This window comes from Camelus bactrianus, chromosome 15 (assembly GCF_048773025.1).
Source record: "Camelus bactrianus isolate YW-2024 breed Bactrian camel chromosome 15, ASM4877302v1, whole genome shotgun sequence".
In the NCBI taxonomy this organism is placed as follows: domain Eukaryota; kingdom Metazoa; phylum Chordata; class Mammalia; order Artiodactyla; family Camelidae; genus Camelus; species Camelus bactrianus.
Window position 1 is genome coordinate 13,758,810 of NC_133553.1, and position 22,636 is coordinate 13,781,445.

General features: G+C 53.2%; 1 protein-coding gene and 1 long non-coding RNA gene across 3 annotated transcripts; one reads left to right on the plus strand and one right to left on the minus strand.

Annotated features, from left to right (window-relative positions):
- Window positions 1–112: 112 nt before the first annotated feature.
- TMEM18 (transmembrane protein 18) lies at window positions 113–5,037 on the minus strand. 2 transcript variants are annotated; one of them, XM_010957852.3, is made up of 5 exons: window positions 4,899–5,037; window positions 4,030–4,150; window positions 1,874–1,928; window positions 462–555; window positions 113–381 (listed from the first exon to the last, which is right to left on the minus strand). In XM_010957852.3, the coding sequence occupies exons 1-5, from the start codon at window positions 4,953–4,955 to the stop codon at window positions 292–294; spliced, it is 417 nt and encodes a 138-aa protein (XP_010956154.1). In that variant the 5' UTR covers window positions 4,956–5,037; the 3' UTR covers window positions 113–291. The 2 variants fall into 2 exon arrangements, with proteins under 2 accessions (XP_010956154.1, XP_074197698.1); XM_074341597.1 differs by lacking the exon at window positions 4,899–5,037 and adding an exon at window positions 4,636–4,686.
- Window positions 5,038–5,122: 85 nt separating this feature from the next.
- Window positions 5,123–19,262, plus strand: LOC105071216 (uncharacterized). The gene is made up of 3 exons (XR_006725794.2): window positions 5,123–5,279; window positions 8,055–8,331; window positions 9,297–19,262. It is a non-coding gene; the product is annotated as an uncharacterized LOC105071216 (long non-coding RNA).
- The last annotated feature ends 3,374 nt before the right edge of the window (window positions 19,263–22,636 follow it).

The window sequence follows — 22,636 nt, forward strand, 5'->3', positions numbered from 1 at the left end:
GCATGACGGGGTGACGGAGGGGCCATGCCTAGACTGCAGTGTCTATGACTCAGTCAACCTCTTCACAATGACGGGCTGTTTTACAACCAATGCCAGACACAGGAACACTGTGCCCGGGTAGCAATGGTTTATTTACAGTTGAACCGGAGACTGAACACCCCTTGGTCAGACCCAGGCCTGGTGAGCGCCACGGCGGACACGAAGTCAAATGTGTCTTAAACACTGACCACGGCCTGCTGGAGGAGCGGACGGTCCTAGGAAGACGTCTCCAGGGCGCGGCCCGGCAGGTCGTCACTCCTCCTTCCGCAGCCTCTCCCGCCGCCTCTCCCGCAAGCCCCTCAGCTCGGTCATCACGCTCAGGGTCTTACGCACCCACAGGACCTAGAGAGAACCGTGGGAGACGCACTTAGAACGGGGGCGCGCCCCTCGGGGACGGCGGAGGCCGGGAGCCTGGCACGTACCATGATGACCGCGGCGTTGAGCAGCAAGGGCGCTGAGAACACTAAGGAGACGAACATGCCCCTCGAGTCGAAGTACTGGTATTTCGAAAACAGCCTGTTTCAAGGAATAAATTAACGGTTGCCTGGGGGAACAAAACGGCATCACTGTATATTCTCCGTCTCACGCGTTCTTGGGGGGGGGCCCTCGCTGAGGGCAGGACAGCCCACCCTAGGTCCAGAGCCCCCCTCATGTCTTTTAGGGTCTGGACCCTGGACTGCGCTGCCCGGTCTGGAGAGGATGCAGGGACCCCTCGGCGAAGACGCAGGACCCGTGAGCGCAGGCAGACAGGTGGGGCAGACGCCCTGCACACGACGTGGCCCTTCCTAACCCTGCGGGGTAAGGGCCCTGCGGCCGCTACGAGGGGCAGGAGCCACTCCAGGCGCAGGGACAGTTGCCCCAACGCCGCGGCCAGGCCACCTGTCACGGGAAGCGGAGGGGATCACCACGTCCGGGCACGGCTGTCTTCGGGCAACCCGCTCACGACGTCAGTGACAGTCACAGCGCACCGCCCACAGCCCAGCCACGGCACCAAGGGGCAGACAGCGGGCAGGCAGAGCCCTGCACTCGGAGCTGTTGGAGGGCAGCGGCTCAGACAACCGGGGTGGTGGGAAGCTGTGCCCTGATCACACTCAGAGGAAACGAAGCAGGGATGGCCTGCAGGATGTGCATGTGGGCACAAGGACGGCTAAACACAGGCTTGAGGACCCAGCAGGGCCCAGGGGCTGTGACTCTACTCTGAGGCCTGTGGGGTCAGGATGCTGAGGGCCAGACCTTGTCACCCACAGGCAGCCGGGATGGCGGGGGAAAGGCTGTGCTCCCCTGCCCACTTGTTTCAAAGGCAGAGGCCACATGACCACCCAAGGGTTCCTGTGTGACCTGCAGGTCTGTCCTAGGAAGCCAGGAGGAGAAGCTGCCCCGGGAGAGGGGATGGCTTGGGGCAGGTGTGGACAGAGTGGGGATCGGGGAGGGGGGGAGGATGACTTTATGATGTTTACTGGACATGGTGTGGGCTGCCCAGGTGGTAACACAGGCTGGCGTCTGGAGATCAGAGCAGGAAAGGACCAGAGGAGGGGGCACTGGCAGGGAAAAAGGCGGATCCCGGCTGGCAGCCTGGAAACCAGGGAACTAGCATTTTCAGGACTAAGGAAACCATGGACGGATCACAAGAGCACCTCCACCTCGAGGTGGGGCGTGAGCGCGGTGGGCTGGGAGGATGGGCACCACCACGACTCAGGTCTCCTCGTTAAGCAGCCGGAGACACAGGCAGGGAACAGACGGGGCATTTGCAGAAGGAGAACTGAACGTCTCTGAGCACGTCCTTCAGCTGATGGGCGTGGTTTCAGACACAGTCACCATGCCCGGGCAGGGTTACCTCCAGTTCATCGCGGCCACTTCATTGATGTACTCGGCACAGTAGACCAGGATCACTGGAGAAGAGGAACCACGCGCCAGAAGTCAGATGATGGCCAACCAGTGTGGCGTTACACGCTCTTTACAAAGAATATTTAACACATGTGTAACAGAACAGCATGAGTTTAACGAGACACGTAATTTCCATCTCAGATACAATGTTATGAAGGAACATTACAACGCTGTAAAATGAGACAGAAGGAAACCAAGGTGAACACAGGCCAGCTGGTGGTCTCGGTGGAAGGGGGCCCACCCTCAGCAGGAGCAGGCCAGGCTGGGCTGCCCGCCAACACCCCAGCAGTGCTGGCAGCCAAGACCCAAGACAGGGGAGAGATAGCCGACCCGAGGGCGACCAGAGCAGCAGGAACAGCCTGGAACCCCCAGGTCTGCTCCACAGGGACCAGTCCCACTCAGGGCAAGGGAGCACGGGAGTGGGGCTCACCCCAACCCGGGCAAGAGGACGTGGGCTGCCCAGCACACGCTGCTCCCGCACTGGAGAGAGCGCAGGGCGCTGACCAGGAACTTGGCGCCTGAGTCTCAGCCCCGGGAAAGCGTGCAAGCCCTCCGTTCGCTCCTGGTGTGAAACCGGAAGCCTCCTGACACCTCCCTCCAGGACTGGACCCCAAGACGCATGTCAAGGAAGCAAAAGAAGGGAGACGGGAGAGAAGCGGAGGGGCTGGTGGGCAGGGGGCCCCTCCCCGCTGATGAGGTATGAATGTCGACCTGCCGCCCACTCAGGAGCCAGGCTTAGTCAACCGATCTGAGCCTCGTCTGTAAAACTGCAGCAAAAAATGCCCAAATCGTCCATGGGTCTGAGAATCAAACGAGCATCAGGTCTGTACATGCACTGAGAACAGCCTCTGTCATCCCGAGCATGAAACTCCCCCCTCTTCATCCTAGAAAACAAACCCACATGGAGCTCCCAGGTTCACAAAACTGTTCCAGTCTCAGCTCCTGGGAGGGGCTGTCACCTTTCTTCCTGCCTCAGGGCCTTTGCACATACTGTTCCCAGGCATGGAGTGCCCCTTCCGCCCTTGCACCATCGCTGCCTGACTCGCTCCTGCCCATCCTTCCCACCCCAGTGTAAACGATCTGGCAGGGACCCACAGCAGGCCCCCTCCGGGGTCTCACAGTGCTCCTGCCTTCCTGCCCTGGTGCTCAGCAGGGCTGTGGTTGCTCAGTGGAGGCGGAGCCCCACCTGTCCCATAAGTCTCAGGCGCCATCTGCTCTGCTCACCCCTGCAGCCCCAGCGTCCCTTACTATGGCTCTCACGTGAAGAAATGAAGTGATATCCACCCCGACACACATGTTCCTGTGATGCAGACTGCCTCGCTCCTGTCCTAAGGTAACCTCTTGTTTGGAACTCACACCTTGCTCAAGGTCAAGTGAAAAATCACATTTCAGATTAGGTTTTGCATTTTGTTAAACTACCAAGCAAAAGTTTAGTGTCTTCCCAAGGTCCACAAGATTAACAGCCTTGGTCCAGCTGCTGAGGTCCTGGCCCACCCTTCCTATGGGAGAATACTGCCAACTATTCTGCATCAGAAATGCGGTTTCTCTGACACTTGACCCACTCTTTCTGCCCAACACCCCCTGTGCTCTGATGGGGTGCCTGGGTCAGACATCTGTCCCTTATGCCACCTAAGAAAAAGAAATTTTAATCACTCTTTATACCCCCTTCCATGATTTTATTTTCTGTGTAACCTTTCTCAATGACTCCACCCAACTCGGTTCCCCTTCAGATCCCTGTAGGTCTTAACCTTTAAAACTGATTTGTGCAACATATTATTTTATGCCCAGAACAGAGCAGGCAGTGCAGCGAAGCCCACAGAGGAGAGCACCTTGTACAGAGCGCTTCACCAAACCAAACTCTTCCTTGTGTAACAGGTGTTCAGCACCCTCTTGGGAACAGCAGGTGCTCCTCCAGAGTCCCTTCAAATCCAGGATCCGAAACACACTTCATAATGCCCAAGAGTGGAACCTGGGCGTGCCCTGAAGCCAGAGCAGGACACGTGACAGGAGGGCCGGGAGGTCTTAAAAATCTCATCACGCGTGGTGAGGCTACAGAGAAAACACGCACACAGCCATCGGAGCCACGGGACTGCTGATTCTACTCACCCAGGCACAGGAAGTGCCCGACCTGCAGCTTGTACCTCTGGGACGAGAAACAGGTGAGCAGCAGGCAGAGCACGTGGAAGACGGCCAGGCCCACGAGCCACGGCTCCGTCCAGTCTGTCTGCTGCAGGACACAAGAGAAACTCGTCAGGCCTCGCAGAACACGGGGAGGGGGGCAGGGAGCCCTCCCGGCACCCGCGTCCGGGGTCCACACGGGGCGGAGGGCTGTGCTGCCTGTGGAACGGAATCGCGCGGCAGGCCGGGAGAGCCTGAGGACCAGCCCCCGTGCGGACAGGAGGAAGCGGACTCCGGGGTCAGGGACGCACTCGGTTACCCCGGGGTTCCGGCTCCGCAGACTAGGGACTAAGGCCTCGGGAAATCTGGGCCGCCCTAGTTCGCAAGACGTGTTTTTTACTGGCCGTTCTGCCACACACCCCGCCCTCCAGACACTGCTGCGACTCGGGTCTACTCCGCCCTGGGTGGACACGTCCTCATGCTAGAGCGCGGGCCCCTCCCTAGGCTAGGGCCCCCCTGGGGGGACGGGGGCCGGAGGAGCAGCCCGCGCCCCACCACTCAGCCCACCACTCAGCGGGTCCGCTCTGCCCGGACCTTGCCGCGCCCCGACGCGGGCAGCATCCCCGCTGCCCGGCTCCGCCCCAGACCCCACCCGCTACACCCCGCCCACCAAGGCAAGCCTCCGCCCAGGCCCCGCCCTATACGCCCCGCCCACCGCCCCAGGCCCCGCCCTGCCCCACCACACCAGCCCCGCCCCCTACCCCCCCAAGCCCCGTCCGTCCATGGCGGACGCCGGGAAGTGGGAGCAACCCCAACCGCCAGCGGCCGAACTGGCGGCCAATGAGGCTGCGAGTTACCGTGATCACGGCGGGGATGCTGACGGGGAACGAGCTGACTGAGAATGCGGACGGCATCGTCTCTGGAAAGGCCGAGCCTCAACACCACCTTTTTGTCTTCCCCGCCCCTCCCGGATAGGACAAAGAAAGCCTCTGGCGTCCTCTCGCGAAATCTCCGTTTCTCGCGAGGCCTGCTGTGTCCGGAAGCGGGAGCGATGCACCCTGCAATCTCGCGACATCTCCAGTGCCCGGTACCTTGCCCAAATCTCGCGATATTCCGTGGCGTTAAAGTAAATATAAGGCGGTTACAAGCAGCCTCTAGGATTGTCTTTCCCACCGAGCAGCTGTGCCGGGGCGTCTTCAGTTCTTCCACTGCGGCTGGGGATGCGGGGCATCGCCCAGGTGAGAGACCCGGATCCCGGAGGACAGGAGGGAGTGACCTAGGCCCCGGGGACACAGGGGACAGTGAGCTGGACTCTGAGGGACAGAAGGGGGAGTGACCTGGACCCCGGGGGGACAGAGGAGGCAGTGCTCTGGGTTCGTAGAATACAGGGGACCGTGACCTCGACCCCAGGGGCTGCAGAGGGGCAGAGGGAACAGTCCCCCAGAAGCCAGGGTTTCCAGAACTCCCTCTGCCCTCAGCTCTAACAGTGGGTGCTGATTGCCTCTAGCTCACTCTAACCTTAAAAATAAAACAGCTTGTTATTTTATCAGCAAAATGGCTTTCTTTGGGAATAGAAAGGAATTGCAGTTGGGGACATGTAATCTAAGTTGGGCAAACAAAGGAGAGGAATGTGTTATTTTAGAGAGAAAAAGGCGGAAGAGGGAAGGGCTGCTTTGAAGGAAAGTCCATTGGAAGAAAGCGAGAGTGCGGGGTGGTGAGGGGTTCCTGTTGGCTGAGCACTGGGGGTTTCTTATTGGCTGAGTGGTGACGGTCTGTCATTGGCTGGGCTGTTGCCGGGCGGGGAGAAAATCTTCCCTTCTCTGTTTTCCCTGAGTAGAGACCTTGCTCCTGTTGGGTCTGCAGAGGAGCCGGGTGGTACCTGCCTGAGGGCTCCCGCTTCCACCTCCGTCTTACATGAGGGTCCTTTTACTAATTTTCACACAAATCAGGGAATCCTGAATTCTCTCCCAGAGGGTTGATTCAAGGCACTGAGGTTTAGTGGAATAAGCACAGGGCATCCCACCGGGAATCGCAGGCCAATGGGGAAGCGTTTGCTCACTGGCCCTTGAGAGCCCGGGAAGAGAAGGTGGGCCCTGTTCTCTGGGTGGGGCTGGGGGAGGGTGTGGGGAAAGGACCAGAGCCCCTCGCCAACTTGAGGGGACTCGGCACCTGCTCGGGGGCAGGGGAGGGAGAAAGTGGGTTCTAGGCAGGTGGTCTCCCTGGATGGCAGCGTCGCCAGAACTGAACCCAAACACGGGAGCCAGCCTGCATGGGCTTTCTTGTCCTGAGGAGCGTTGCTGAAACTCCTCACGCAGTGAATTGGCAAGTCTGCCAGTCCAGCCTCCAGGGGGGTGTCTCTCAGGGAACTCTACCCATCACCCCCACCCACCCAGCCCTCCCTGGGGCCGGCTCTGTCAGTCTTCCACAGGCCTCTACAGCACAGGCACAGCCAGCTTTAGAAACGTAAATTAGGTGAAGCTGTTAGCAACAAATGCATTTTCATACATACATAGTTGAGAGGTTTTAGTTTACACTATTTAATTTTCGGTAGAGAAATACTTTCCCTCTGAGTATCGTAGAATAGCCAGATCTGTTATTTCTGACTCTTTTTCATAGTTTGCCTTTACAAAATTATAGTCATTTAAAAATTTGCTGGTGAAAAGTCCATAATTAGGGGTAATAAAAACCTTACAGATAAAATCCAACAAATTAATATCTCATCTTCACTTACTATTTTCAGTATTCTGTTAGTACCTCCTGACCTCAGTGCTCCGGGAGGAGTCCGTAACTCATGGATTACAGGGCGCGTCACTACGTGCTAGTTCCATTGATTTTTGCTTCTGTCTCAAACATGGGAAATATGTATATTTTTAATTGTTCTTTCTCAAACTCACAGCATTTTGTGCATTGCCTAGACATATTAAGAATTTTTTAAATGAAACTTGGGGGTTTAAATCATGTGTCACCATTGTGCCTTTCAGGGGCTGCCAAGCTGTGGCCTGGGGCCAACCGTGGACTCAGGCTGGGCGTGGGCTCCGAGCTGGGTAGGCAGGTGCTTCAGCTGTGGTGGTTTGCAGACCTGGGCTCAGCTAGGCAGGTTTTGGCCTCTGCACCTGGCACTGATGTAGGTCCCACAGAGGCAGGGACTGGGGCCGATGCTGTCAGAGATGCACGCTCAACGAGAGCTCGATTGTACACACGTCTTAGCAGCACCGTGGGAAGCCATTCGCTTTGGCCTTTGCAGGGCAACTCCAGCTGTGAAGGGGTTTCTGATCCAGCAGATGTTGGTGCCCACATGGTTCTGCAGGGAGGGCCAAGGAGTGAACTCTGGAAACCCTGGACCATTCAGCAGCACACGAGTCCCACCTCCCCACCCCCAGCTGCCTTGACTGAGCAGGGATGTGGGGGCCTCTGGAGGTACTTTCCTGGGGCCTAAACTCGCAGGCAGGCAGCACTGTACTGTTTCAGGGCCATCCTGACGGACCACCAGACTGCGGGCTGGAGACAGCAGGGGTTATTTGCCCTCAGCCTGGAGGCTGGAGAGTCGTGAGGGCAGCAGGGCTGGGCTCCCTCTGAAGGAGGCAGGGAGGCCATTCCTATGTCTTCAAGCTTCAGGTGGAGACAAACCCTCTATGTACACGTGCCTCTGTCTTCTGTTCTCATCAGGGCATCGGCCACTGGACCCTGGTCCACGTCCCCCAGTGGAGCCTCATCCTAACTTGATCACGCCTGCAAAGAGCCTGTTTCCAGTAGGGTCCCACTCCCAGGGGCTGGGACTGGAACATACCTTTTGGTTAGGGTTAGGGTTAGGGTTTCCTGAACAGCTCAGGACCTAGAGAAGGCATCTGGGCCAAGATTACTTCTTTTTAAGATACTGGAGACAACTAAGATCTAATTTTAAATGCAGTTGTTAAATACAACAAAATCACCCGTACTTCAAGCAAGCCTTGGCTCATTCTTACCCAGTTAATGGGCCAAGGTGTTTGGAAGACACTCTCACCTTATTCATGTAGGGGCACCTGCTGCTGTCCTGGGGCCACAGACAAGACAAGGCCCAACGCCCTGAACCGCACAGCCTTCAGAAGCCTGCCGTGACTTCCAGCAGAATCAGCAGGCGATCGTTTCTGGGCTCTGACATGCAGCAGAGCGTCTTGGATTCACTGAGTGTGGGGGCCTCCGTGCTTTGACGGAAGACGGGTGTTCAGAGACTTGTGTGCACGTGCGTCGGGATGGAGGTGACAGGATTCCCTGAAGGTTGCACCCTTCTCGTTGGTGTGAGATCACAACGTGGTATGTGGTGATTAGTCTGTGGGGGTCGGTGTCCCGCGGCATTCAGGGAGGTTGACGGCAGTCTTCACAGGGACCACCTTAGTCCTTCCGTGAGAGCTGCCAGTGATGTTCTGCACGACGTTCTGCTTGGTCTGCTGGGATACAGCACCGCGGGCCAGGTGGGCGACACCGCAGAACTTCCCTGCCTTACGGTCTGGGGGTGGGGTGGTGGACGGTGCTGAGTCAGCGTCCCAGGGCTGGTTTCCTCTGAGGCCCCCTCCTTGGCTCGGAGACACCACCTTCACTTTGTGTCCTCGCGTGGTCGTCCCTGAGTGCCTGTGTCCCACCCTCCCCTTCCTGTGAGGACACCGGTCACGCTGGACTACGGCCTCCCGTGTGACCTTACCTTAATTAAAGTCCGTATTTCCAGGTATCACTGCATTCTGAGGTACTGGGGAAGGTGGGGCCACGACGTGTGAATTTTGGGGGATGCAGTTCAGCCCCTGACAGCTCCCTAGGGGACCATCCAGTGCAGAGACGTTCATGTCCTTTTCTCTGATTTGATAAGCATCTGGATTAGTGGCAAGAAAAGGGAATTTAGATCAGAGAAAACTGGATTTGAATATGAATTCTTTCCCTTACGAGCTGCGTGACCTTGGGACTGTTATTTTTTTAATTATCTGGGTCTTAGATCACTCGTGTGTAGGTGAGCACAGTAATGCCTTTCTGGTGGGTTGCCTTGAGGGGTTGTGACAATCTGCCCCAACTTCTTGCCTTGTGCCAAGTGTGCGGTGTCTGCCTGATAAATAACGTCTATTACTGTCTCTGTGCTGTTTTATCCCAACTACCCTCAGGGCGTCGTCTTTTCAACTCTTTTTTTTTTTAATGCATAAGATGGATATTCTACCTGTTTCCAGCTCTTTTCTGCATGTAGCAGAAGTAGGGGGGGGCCTCGTGTGATGACCATGTTTCTTTTTTTTTTTCAGGATGATGTTCTGAGTAGACCATTGCATTTTATTTGCTTCTTTGAACTCCATTGCACATTGAATATTGCATCTTGGAAGAGGTTTAAAGGTCAGAAACATTTTTCTGAGAATCTATGGCTAATTCATATCCAAACAGTATAACCCTGTAATTCAAATCATTGCTTCTACTGTAAATACTCCTGCATTAATTAAACATAAGCTGCTTACACGGGTGTTCTAACCTGAAGCTGGAGTTGAGGCTGCCTGATAAATCAGTCTCTCACTGAAGATGTGAATATGTTCGTCTTTGCTTCCTTTTGCCCTCACTGCTTCCCGCCCATGAGAGAACGCGGGATGCACAGTTTCTCCTCGGAAGGAGGTGGACACTTCCAACCAGTGGCAGGAGGCAGGCGTGAGTCCGGTTTTTACCAAACTCCTTTCTTCCTCCCAGGCACAAGGCTCACCCCAGCTTCCCCGGCTCCAAGTGACAGTGTTCTCGCCACGTGGTGAGAGCAGACGTGATGCCCCGTCCATCCCCAGCTGTGAAGTCCCCCCGAGGTCCCTCACACTCTCCCCTCCCACCAGCATGTTGCAGATGAGGTGCCCCCCCCCCCGAGGCCACGTGGAAGGCCACGTGTTGGCAGTGGACAAGCCACAGATGGAAGTGGAGCGGCTGGCCGGCTCGGACTCGGGGAGGAGGCCCCTCTGATGTCTGAGTCATCACGCAGCCTGGGATTTGTGCGTTGTGTCTGCAGGGTTAACTGAAGAGGGAGCAAGTGCTTCTTTCTTTAATGTGGGGGCTGTTTTAACATTAATAATAACACTTAGTGTTTATTTGGTGCTGACTTAGTGCCAGGCAGTAGACTAAGCTCTTTACATACATTCACTGTTTATACTAAGACTGTGGATTTGGGACTGTTCATGTCCTCAGGGCACCCAGGAGCACCTGTCGGGTGAAGAGACATTGTCAGAGGAACAGAAGTATCTTGGCCACTGACTGGATGGAGAAGGACGAGGGAGAAGACAAGGGGACATGTAAGAACATGGACCACGTGATTTACAGGACGCTGAGCATGCCGCGCGTGGGTGACGCAGAGCGGGGGCCCACGCGGCGTAGAAGACAGCGATGTCGCTTTTTCCTGTGTTGAGTTAGAGCTGCTTACGTGAAATTTTCTTGTAAGAAGTCCGGAGGCTGTGTGAAGACCAGTCAGGCCTGAAGGTTTGTTCTGATGTCCTTCAGAGTGAAGATGGTCAGGGAAGGCACAGACGTTGATGGAATCCCCACGTTAGAGACCAGAAGAGAAGTGAAAATCCAGTGTTTTCTTTCTTTCTTATACAGATGAAGTGACAACAAATCCTTCCTGTTAATACGCCTTTCTTTCCAAAAGTGTGTGGGACTGGAGTTTTGACTTAAAAAGCCAGTAACAGGAAGGCATTATAGGAAAGATACACTCAGACCTTGAACATTTAAAGGCTGTAAGCCACATAAATGATTACTGAGTGGCCAACACGCAAATGGGCTTCTCTGATGAGGATTCTGGACTGAGGGTAAGAATAGTCTTTCTTGCTTGAACTTTACCCAAAATGCATCTTGAAGATTTCTGATTTAAAGTGAGTGTGATTTTAAGGACATTTGCAAAACTATCGAAGTGTAGGGTGTTTATAAGTTCTGTATTTATTGATTGATTTTTTGTTTTCTCTACACATCCCAGTGGACTCCAATATTTACAGGTCTTTCAAAGCATTCAACTTAGCCCTTGTTTATGAATATTCACATTTAATTCAATTAAATTATGTAATTACAGTAACAAGCAGAGCCTTAAGAACTGGAGTGGGAACAAACAGCTCACTTTTCGTAAGAATAAAACTGCGGTGCTGGGCGGGCACACACGCAGGCCTCCAGCACTCAGGACCCCGTGGGCCACAGCAATAGAAAACAGGAGAGCTAATTCAGTGAGTTAAATAAAGGATGATTCAGACAGCAGCTTCTCTGAGGGGAAATATTCCTACAAAAACTTCAGTGGAAAAAATGAAAAAATGAGGAAAAAGTAGACATAAAAAGATTTTCAAAATGTCCTTAACACCTAAATTGCATTTTTCAGTTTTGCATCTCAGGAAATAGAGCGCTCTTAAAATTTAGCCTTCTCAACATAGGTTTTTTTTTTTTTTTTTAATAAGTAGTGCAGTTAGACAAATTTGCAGCTTTGTAGAATCTTAGAGACTGGATCCCTTCAGCCACTCATGTTACAAACCATCCCTGCTCTGTGCCTTACAGGGAGTCGGGTGCCTTCAAAGCCTTCCTCTTACAAACGCCAAGGGACCACACTGGATCCTAGGGTGATGTGCACATTTTTATTGGACTTCATTTCTCAAGTGTGTGCATGTGTGTCTGTGTGTTGAAACCTCACAAGGCACCACCAGTGTGATTCTGGAGCTGGGTGGTTCTGTCGTATCTGAGACACACACACACATGCACATACATAATGTGGTAATGACACACCTTTTCCTTTGACAGCAGGGTGAATTTAGTTTTTGAGAAGCAGGAACAATTAACAACATACTTCGAATGGATTGATCATTTAATCAAAAGCCAGTTGAATACATCGTTTTCTTTTTGACAAAATCAGTTTCTGAAGCTGTTGCCCATGGAGGTCTCAGTGGATCCACTTAAAAGGCTAGTATGATGTTTTGATTCCTAACCACAAAAACAATATGAAGTAAAGTTCCTAAGATGCTGATGAAAACACGTGATCTAAATCTATTCCATACCCGGTAACAACAGCAAATAGTCCCTGATCATGGTTACCGGTGTTTGCGCACTTGCTTACTTGTATGTAACAACAGTGGACACACAGCCGTCGGGCGCCTGCCTGCGCCAGCGTTGCCCGTTCTCCCCCCGCACCAGGAACTCGCAGAGCGCACGCACTCAGTGTGGCTTTTGTAATTTCAAAACAAAAGGAAAACAGCGAAAGTACATACAGAATGTATGAGGAACAAATGATTTCCCTCTAGCCGTCTGGTTATTCCTTTCAGCTTACCCAGCTTTACTCGCCATAAACTATCTTGAGGTCTGTCGTGATGATCCGTCCTAACGGCAACGAGCAAACGATCGGGCGTCGCGGAGACGCGCCTCCAGGGCCCGACAGGGAGCTTCGCGGAGGCGCCGGCGGGCGCCTGCACGGCCGCTAGAGGGCGCGCCCCGCGGTCAGCCTCCAGGCTCGGTCCGGCCGCGACGCCGCGTCCCTCGCCTCTCTGATCCTTGAGCGGTGACTGCCTGTGACGTCTGCACCGCCCTGTTGATAACTCTTGGCACTTTTCGTGCCTTCAGTTAACCTCAAGGCCAGATCATTATTCAAGTGGGTGTGTCGGGGAGAGCGGCTGCCCGTGCGGGGGGAGCCGGGGACCCCCGGACGGACCGGGCGGGACGAGCCTGCGGCCGGCGTCCGAGCGCCCTCTGCGAAAGGACTGGGAAGAAACGCTGGGCAGGGGGCTGGAGCTCGGGGCTCCAGGCTTCTCCGGGTCAGAGGTTTGCTCCAGGGGACGCGGCTTTGCAGACGCAGCTCAGAAACAATTCTCGGCAGGAAGCCTTCTGTTCGGAAATAAAAAGCCACGTGACGGCAGCAGTGCCAAGCGCTCGGGGCGTCTGGCGCCAGGAAGAACCCGTGCCTCCTCTCCCGCGGCCCGGGGCGTCTGCCCCCCCCGCCACCCCGGGAGGCCGAGGCCGCGAGGTCCCTGCCGGGGTTGGGGTGGGGGGGTCCTGGAGACCCCGGTCTGCTCCCGAGGTGGAGAGGGGCCGGGAGACACGGCCGGCGGCGCTGAGGTCTGAGGTCGGGGGCCCAGCCCGAGGCGCCTCGGGGCCTGGATGGACTCTTAGGCTGCAGAGGGAGCGGTGTGAAACCCCCAACAAGTTGTCACTGTGACTCTCCCTCGTGGTGGAAACGCGCGGAGTGGGAGGACACGGGGCGGGGGCGGGGGTCCCGACTGGGACGGTGCCCTCTGGGTGGAGGGAGTGACGAGACTGCTGTCACCTGAAGGACCTCGGGGGACCGAGACGGAGGAACTGGGGCGGCACCGGCGTCTGGGCACCACTGGTCGGGTAGGGCCTGGGATCATTTCAGGGTGGGCGCAGCCCTAACGCTGGCATTTCACTCTGCGCCCTCATGCAGGGCCGGGCACCGCTCATTCCTGGGGTCCTGGCTGCACCCCAGGCCGCCACCTGAGGCTGTGGGCCCCGACCGGGATTTCAGACGGAGGACGAGGCACTGTAGACAGAGGACTGAGCTTCCGCAGCGTCACGTTCGTGGAGGCTCTGGTTTAATTCCACTGCGTCTCTTGACTCCACCATCACGCTCGGGCTCGGGGTCACCTGGTCCCTCCTCCCTCCTGTGTACCTGGCACTGTCCTCTCCTGTGGTGGCAAACGCTGCTGCCTTGAATTCCGTGGTGTGAATCGAGCCCAGAACTGATGCGTCTCAGCTTGGAAACCCCACTTTCTTTTCCGCACGGAGACCCACCTGCGCGTCCCTCGGGTGCAGGGGTCGTGGGAACTGTCAGCCTGTCTTTGCAGTTCCCTTGGCCCATGTTAGACAGTCCTGGGGCTCCTGCACAGACAGTAGTAGCTGAACACAGACGCCGCCTTAAGACTCTTTAAACCAAACTTTCTATATTTATTCAGAAATGCACACTATTAACCAGGGTCATGAGACTAACGTGTGTTCTCAAAACCCCAGGTTTCTTCCTGAACCTTCTCGGGTGACATTTGTTTGTCTTTTTCAAGCCAGGAGAGAAAACTTTAGTTTCAAAACCCAGTCTTTAAGTAAAGGACAGCAAAGGTGTCCCCTCCACGTCCCGCCAGCACTACGTCCACGGCGGCTGTCTGCCCGAGGAGCCAGCCTGCACCTGCACTAAAATAGCTGTGGAAACACCGCTGTGGTCACCTGGTGGACCTGCTCATCGCTGCGGCCACGGAGAGGAGCAGAGCGCCTCACTGTCCTGACCTGGCGCCTCCTGCGGCTTAGGGTCTGGGGACCTGTAACCGGTGGTGGTTCCAGGGGTGTACTGCGGTAATAATTTCTGCTTGTATGCAAGTAGCACTATTTCCTAGAAAAAGTAACTGAATGTGAGAGCTGCTGGACTTTTGCCAAATAAGTTTCTCATAAGAAAAGTTAGGTGTTTGCTTGAAAAATATGTGTATTGACTAGTCAGTCATAGATGAGATTAGATTTTCAGCCCCATTCATTAAAAAATGATTAAGTATGAAAGGAATCTCATTTTAAAGCATGACTGAGAAACAGTCACGCTGGTTACTTCACGGAGTGTCTGCACAAGGGTGCTTTCTCATGGCGACATGTGGAGCACAACTGAGGGAGGAGGAGGTGTGACGGCTGGGGACACTGTTCCTGTGGCTGGATATCGAATATGAGCTTAGTGGGGAAAGAGGGGGCGTCACTGACACCAACCTGGACGGACTGAGTAAGTGACACCAAGTGTGATATTTGACACTCAGAGGGGGACGACCAGCACAGAGCTTGTGGAAACGGAGAGGAGGGAGACCCGAGAGGGATAGAGATGAACAGCGTCTCCGTCTTCAGAAGGCTGCAGGGGTTATTGTTCCAGAGCAGAAATTAGAACAAAATTTAAACAGAGGACATTTTAAATGCATTAAAAAAGCTTTAACATAGTTCCTACCATTTACCCAGAAGTTTCACCTCTAAGAATTTCACTAGAAGAATAAGCATGCACACTAAGATTTCTTAACAAAGGTGACAACTGATCAACTGTTTATTTAGAATAAATATTACAAAAAAATTGGAAGTAACCTAAATACCCAAGAACCACTAACATACGTTGTGGCATGTAGAGCCTGAAAAGCTCTGAAGCGCCTGCGCATTGGGATGGAGAGAAACACACACGTGACAGAGCGCGGCGTCTGCGCTCCAGCTGTGCGGTATCAGACGAGGGTGGCTGGAGCGGGTGGCCGGGGCCACTCCCGTGCCTGTCGCCCTCGGGTTGCCTCTCTTCCCATCGTGTTTCGGTGCGGGCTTGCAGTGATTCTGTTCTGTGTTGGGTTTGGGCTTTCTGACAGACTCCCATCTTGTGTGTTCACCGTCCTCCACCCGCTCACCCCCGCCGCCTGTGCTGACCCGCAGGGGCTCAGGATGAGGCCACAGCAAATGTGGCCTCGGATTAAACAAGCATCAGCAGAAACGCTGTCTTAGCCAGCTGCCCCGCAGGGACTGAGATAGAAATTGTCGAGGCACTGAGAATTTTTGGTTGTGGTTTCAGATGTATGGGGAAACTGTCTCTGTAAATGACAGAGGACTGACTTCCAGAGCCAGTTCAGATGCACTGGAATAGAGATTTCAGATGAGAACAGGGCTAATCTCACTGGTCTCAGCAGAAAGCGTTCTTTCAGACACAGTGCATCGGTGACCATAAGGTGGATTCTTAATAAAAATAAAGATAACCATTTATGTTTTTAAAGAACCAGGCTTTGAAGAACGAGAGGTGAAGTTTGGTGCTGAGGGAAGTCTTTGGAGAACTTTATTAGCATGTTCTGTGTGTTGATATAAACTGGTTTCAACACCTATTTATGTTACCAAGTTTAGCTGTCATCCAGCTTTATAGTTTTATGCGTTTTATTACAAGCTAACATTCTGAGGTTAAGAGCAGGTTCTCACATCCACGTGGTTTGAGCACTGAGTTTCTCTTGTTAATTGCACATCTTTGGATTAGTAAATTTACCACCCTAAGCTTCAGTTTTTCCATCTAGAAAATGAGGATTGAAAATAGCACATAAGTGATGAGGATGCCAGGAAGTAAATGAAATCCTGTGAAACAGGCATGAGTCTGTCTTTATTGAAGGTATGAGAACTGAGGTCAGGGAGCTCAGTGTTCAGCTCTGCTCACTGGCCCACATGGTGCTCGGGTCAGAGTTGGCCCCAGGGCCACGCAGTCCAGCTCCACACGGTGCTGCGAAGCCACAGACTCCTCCCCGGCAGTCTCTGTCACCTGCTCACTGCTTCACTTTGGCCCTGAAGACACGCGGGGCTTTTTCACGTTTGCTTCAAATGTGAAGAGAAGCATCCAAATGTGTTCAGGGCCAGAGCACCTCTCAGGGCACCTCCATCGTCTGGAAGCTGAGCATAGATCATGATCTTGCAGTTCAAAATGCAGACATTTTTAAACAAACTCTCCCCTGAAATATCTCTGGGTCTCTCTCTCTGTCCTTCATGCAGACGTGTGTGTGTGTGTGTGTGTGTGTGTGTGTGTGTGTGTGTATGGTCAGTGACCTTCTGCAGAGTCGGTGGGGCCAGCCCTGGGTGAAAGGCTTAGCGGACGCGGGGTCTCTCCTGAAGAAGCGTCCTCAGACAGCCTTCAGAGGTTCCCTCCGTCCCCCCGTGAGTGTGTCTGTATCAGAGGAAAACAAGAGGCAGAGTTTCAAAGGGAGAGGCAAGAAAATAACCTAGAAGTTCCCTTTCTTGCACAGAAGTCCAAGCACCCCCTCAACCTCAGTGATTGCAGGTTTGAAATTTTCTATAGGGATTCGCGAGTCATCCTGAAAATCACATAGAAAACTGAAGATTTTTTGATGGCGAAATTGTGACTTTGTAGGCAGGGCCCAGCCGCGAGATCTGAGCACTCATCAAGGTGACACGGGTCAGAGTCGGGCTGCAGACGACACGCTTGAGCTGACTTTCAGGTAAAGCATGGTTTTCTGTCAACACAGTTTGAGCTGGAATGAGATGCTTAAAGACACTGAGAACTCGTCAGAGCAAAACAGCTCGTCAAAGAGGGAAGCAGCCGTGGTGGATCCGATTTTACTGTGTCTGTGAGAAAAGATGTGGCTGGAGTTTTTGAAACGCGTGTCTCCCCCCGTGAACATGCAGGACGCTGAACACCTTCCGCAGAGGCAACCGGGGCCCCTCGCCCGCAGCGCGGTCCCGTGACGGAGGCTCCGCGTGGGGCACCCGCGCGCCACGGGGGCGCCCTGGGCCCGGAGCCCTCCCCGCCCGGAGCCCAGGGCCCGTCCGCCTGCGCTGAGCCGCGGCCTCCCCTGGGGGGGGGGGGGGGGCTCTGGGTCAGCAGCGCGTCCCTCTCCCGGGACTCGTTTCCACTTCTCGTCCTCACATTTTCTCCGCTTGGTCCTTTCCCTGTTTGTAACGTGGGGAAAGCAGTGTGAGTGCTGAGGCAGCTGGTCAGCCAGCTGGTGTCACTTGCCGTTTTTTAAAGGATGGACTTGAAGGCGATCTTTCAGGTTTTATTGGTGCTCTGGTCTCACCTAACAAGCGGCTGGAGGAGGGCGACGTGAAAACGAGGCACTCTGGCCGGCGCGGTAGAATCTGATGAGTGAGAGGAGCGACTTAAAGGCCAACAAAACGCAGCGGAGAAAGCAAAGCAGACGAGTGCGACGGCGACGCGGCGCCGAAGGCGGGCAGCCAGGCTGCTCGTCGTGGGCTGCGGGGGGGAGCACGTGCCTCTCAGACCGCGCGGCTCGCCTGCAGCGGCAGGGCTCACCGTCCGCATCCGCGAGCCTCCGCGAGCCTCCGCGAGCCCCCGCTGCACCGGGAGCATCCGCGAGCCTCCGGGAGCCTCCGCTGCACCGGGAGCCTCCGCTGCACCGGGAGCATCCGCGAGCCTCCGCGAGCCTCCGCTGCACCGGGCGGCGCGGACCGAGGACCAGGACTCGCAGGCCGCCGCGTTGGCGGGTCTGCGGCCCCGGCGCGCCGGCTTCGCCGCGCAGCGGAGACGCGCCCCTTCCCGCTCCAATGAGCCTGGCGTCTGAGCTCCGGCGTACGCGCGTTTGGAGATCGCTAATGCTTGCAACCAGACACTTAGTTTGACTGGCTTAACTTCAAAAACAATGACAACTGAACTTAAATAACCGGACTATGAGTGGAAGAGAAGAGGAGGCAAGAGCGTGGAGACGGATGTGAACACGGCATCAGGAGCAGTCTCCTCTCCTCTCCTCCCTCCAGCGGGCGCTGCGGGTCTCAGTTCAGTTCTGGCTACTTCTCCATGTTTGATTTTTAAAATTATTTTAAGTAGCAAATTTTGACTTGCCCGATGGGTTTTTGAAAGCAGTTCCAATTTTTAAAAATTTTTTTCTTTCTGGTTTTCCCAAAATGCGAAGGAACAGATGTCTTAGGGCTGATGCCGCCTTTCCCGATCACGTGCTTGGGACTTCTGCCGTCTTGGTACCAAGCAAACGCTTAATTCAGGTGTGTTCTAGAACACGAGACTCGGGCTGGAGCGGGTATTTTCAGGGAACAATTTCATGCTGTTAACTTGAAAAAAGTGCTAGGCTGACTGCATGCACTTGACAAAATGCTCCTCTTTAAAAATATGTACAGTGGTAATAGTCCCAGAGACAGTTTGTAATTTCTTTGTTGTGGTAAAAATCTAGCACATTCTGATCTACTTGAGATGTAAACGTGTGTGAACCGTACGTGGTGAATTCTTTGGTCTAATACCTTTGTTGTCAGGATAACCTGGCATCTCAGAAAAGTGATGTCATTCCATTTAAATAACATGAAAATATAAGCAGTTATTTTTATTTATAAAAAACAGTATTTGGAGACAAGATACATGCTAGAAGCTGTAGAATGTACTTTTCTTTTATGACTGAGGGGCAAAATAGGATTCCCAGGATGATTACAGTTTATAACAAAAGCCTCCGAAAATAATGCAAAGAATCGTGGTCATGGGTGTGTCTGCTTCCTCGTCCCTTCCCGCGTGCAGCCCAGAGGTTCCACCGTGAGAAATGCATGTGGTTATTCCATTTATCATAACTCTTTCTGTGGTATTAAACGTTGGGAAAGCCTACGGGTTTGCCGTTAGTAGAATAGAATTAGGTGCTGGAGAACCACTCCACTATCTGGAGTGATAAATCACATTTACATGCAGTAACCAATTACATCAAAAGTAAGAAACAAAATGAGACGTATCTCACCATATTAAGTATGTGAATTAAAATACGTGAAGAACACATCATCTGTTTTTTCACCCACGTGGCTACAAAGACATCCATTGATCGTGGCAGAGTGATTGCCTGTGGGAGGGAGAGCACAGACCAGGAACGGAAGACAAGGGGACAAAATAGAAAATGAGGTCATTTATCATAAATGAAAAGGGTCTAATACACCAACGAAAAGTCAGAGGTTGTCAGAATGAATTTTTCAAGTGACTGAAAGAAGATGTTTAAAAGAAACCCGCTTCAAAAATAGTGACACACATAGGATCAAAATAAAAGGGTGTAGATAGATGGACCGGCACACCTGAATTTAAAAAGCAGGAATTATTGTATCAACATCACATAAAGTAAAAAGTTACGAGAGACGGAGGTAAATACTACCTCTGGTAGAAAGCTTGGCGGCACAGCAGAAGGCATAGCGACCCTGAGCGCCCGCCACCAACCAGGGCTTCCACACACAGGAGACCCGCGCCAACGGAGCTGAGCGAGGAGCGCACAGGCCCCACTGGCCGGCGGCAACTTCGCAACAACGGACGCAGCTCTCGGAAAGTCACCGCAGGCAGAGGGCAGCTGGACACCAGGGGCGGTGGAGCTAACGGACATTTACTCACGGACAAGTCCGTCCAGAGTCCACAGAACACTCACCAAAATTCACTGCATCTTAGTTGATATGAAAAGCTGAACAATTTTAAAATACTTGAAACCATGCCAAGAGTGTTCTCAGACCAAATGGAATTGAACTAGAAATCAATAAAATAAAAACAGTAAGAAAATCCTTGAACATAAAAATTAACAGAACATTTTAAAATAATTCATGTGTCAAAGAGAAAATTTCACGTAAAATAAGAATAAATCAGACAGACATTATACAAAAGGAAATATGACATATCAACACCATGGGAAGCAGCTAAGCCAGGCCAAGAGGGGAACGCACAGCAGGAAATGCTAGCACTCACGAGGGTGACGTCCTTGAACAAACGGGCCGCACTCCCAGCTCAGGAGAACACAAGAAGATAAGCCCCGTCATGGAAGAGCAAGGGGGTGGGGCAGAAACCGTAGAGTTGAAAAAAAAGAAATAATACAGATTATCTATGAAACAAACAATTGGTTCTTTTCAAATATTTTTAAAAATGACAAACTTCTAGTGAGACGGCAAATGGTAAAAAGAGAAAAGATACAAGCTACCAATGTGAGTGGTGTCATGTCACCGCCGCTCACAGGTTTCAGAATAATCACAAGAATGTATCATAGACAATTCTGTGCAGTGAGCTTGACAACTTATATGAAACGTACATTTCCACAAAAGCCAAAGAAAATCACTCAATGTGAAATGGATAATTTGAATATTCATATAAATACAATGTAAATATCCTCTAAGTCAATGTGCTTGAGGCAGGTCAGCTGAGCTATTCAGTTAGTGGAGCAGGAAGCACAATGAGTGAAGACACTTGAGCGGAACATGAGGGTCTGTGAGACCACCCGGCGGGCCAACACACACACACACACACAGAGATGTGTACACATGCACACAGACGCACATGCACACACCATGCACACGTGCACACACAGGCACGCACGTGTACACATGAGGGCACGCACACATGCACGTGCACACATGCATATACATGCACACGCACACACTGTCACGTGTGCTCACACACAGACGTGCACACGTGCACATATGTGGACAAATGCATATGTGCATGCACACACGACACTCACACGTAACACACCACTCACACGTAACATACACAACACTCACATGTAACATACACACAATGCACAACACACAACATACACAAGCATACAAGGTGACAAACTGTCCTCCAAACCTGAAGGGCAGATGAGTCCGTCTCGGGCAGATAGGAGGTGTCTGATGCAGTGCCCGCCGGACGAGAGATGCTGAGAGGCTCCTCCAGACAGAGACAAGACCGACATGCAGAGCTGTGACCTGAGCATGAGGGCCGTGAGGAGCACTGCTGCACGCACCTGCCAGCGCCGCAGACTTCAGTCTGTAAGTACTCTTTCTGTGTGATTAGAAAGACACACGTATTAAACAGCAATTTCAGCCTGTGCGATGGGCACACGTGACAACAAGGACGTCAAGGAGGGCGGAGATATACGGGAGGAGAGGACACGTTTGCAGAGACCGTCTGAGGCGGGACATGCATATGAAAATACGGAGAGCTCTCAAAGCACTTCAGTGAAGCCAAGCGATCTAGTTGCAGTTAGAAAACGGGTGAAAGGCGTGCAGAGAGGCTTCACCAGAGGGATGTCAGGCCGGCACGTGCAAGGGCGCTCGCATCATCACCCAAGAGGGAAACGCCAGTTAAAACCACGAGGAGATGCCACTGCTCACCTAGTAAAACAGCTTAAAACTTAAACAGCAGCATCAACGTGCAGGCGAGGCTGCAGAGAAGGCTCGTGTGCTGCTGACGGGGCGTGAAGCAGCACAGATGCCGAGGTGCGTCGCCTGGCGGAGCACGCCGTTATTTCAGAATAAAGGTTAAAAAGCAATGGAAGAGACAAGAAGCAGTGTTGGGGTCTGAGTGGTACACGGTCACAAGCAGAGACTTGGAGACCCTAAGTGTGCAACCAGCCAGCGTTGTTTAAAAAAGCCCTGGTGTCCTTGGGTTTGGCGTGTGCACAGACAGCCCGAGGGCGCAGGGATGTGTCTGAGACCAGATTCTCAAGGGCCACCCGCCTCCATCCTGGGTGCCTGACCTGCAGTGGCACCGCTGTGGTTTCAGTCTGTCCTCAATTACAGAGACGCTCCGGGTGTCCCAGTGACCTCTGGGTCCCTTCACTACACCACGATCTGGAACCCTGGCGAGCCCACAGCCGTCTGCGTTCAGCGCCATTGGCATCTAAGTCTTCCCTTTTCACATGTAGACAACATTGTTGCCATGAGTTCAGTGAACTTTTATTAAAACTGATTCTGGATTCATAGTAGAATCGTCCCATTATTTACTTTCCCGCTCAACAGGCAGTAGATGTGAAGTAAATAAAACGAGCCTACCTGGGGGCGTGTGGTGGTCTCTCTGGACGTTAGGAAGCTGGGCTTGAACCCGACGTCGACAGGCTGCTGACTGTCCTCGTCTGGGCTGACAGCGATGTGCTCACTTTGTCAAAACCACACCCCGGGAGACATGGGGTTCTCTCTTCTCCCCACAGCAGGATGAACTGAAGTTCCATGTGCTTGTGAGATTGTTTTCCTTCAGTCTTCTATCTCTGTCATGAGGGTTTGTGTACCCCTTACAGGATTTCACGCCACAAGCATCATGAATGCTTCGGGGAATTGATCTTGAAAATTAAACCTCCACATGTTCAAACTGTTCAGAAAGTTCGGTTTTGACTTTTTCACCCATTTGTCCGTTGATAGATCTTTC

What these genes read in the sequence shown, in the direction of transcription:
- TMEM18 (XM_010957852.3), bottom strand. Translation starts at nt 4,955, where the DNA reads ATGCCGTCCGCATTCTCAGTCAGCTCGTTCCCCGTCAGCATCCCCGCC. An exon ending in CGGGCACTTCCTGTGCCTGG is followed by an intron (nt 1,929 to 4,029) that starts GTGAGTAGAATC and finishes CCTCTTCTCCAG; the next exon opens with TGATCCTGGTCTACTGTGCC. An exon ending in GTGGCCGCGATGAACTGGAG is followed by an intron (nt 556 to 1,873) that starts GTAACCCTGCCC and finishes TCCTTGAAACAG; the next exon opens with GCTGTTTTCGAAATACCAGT.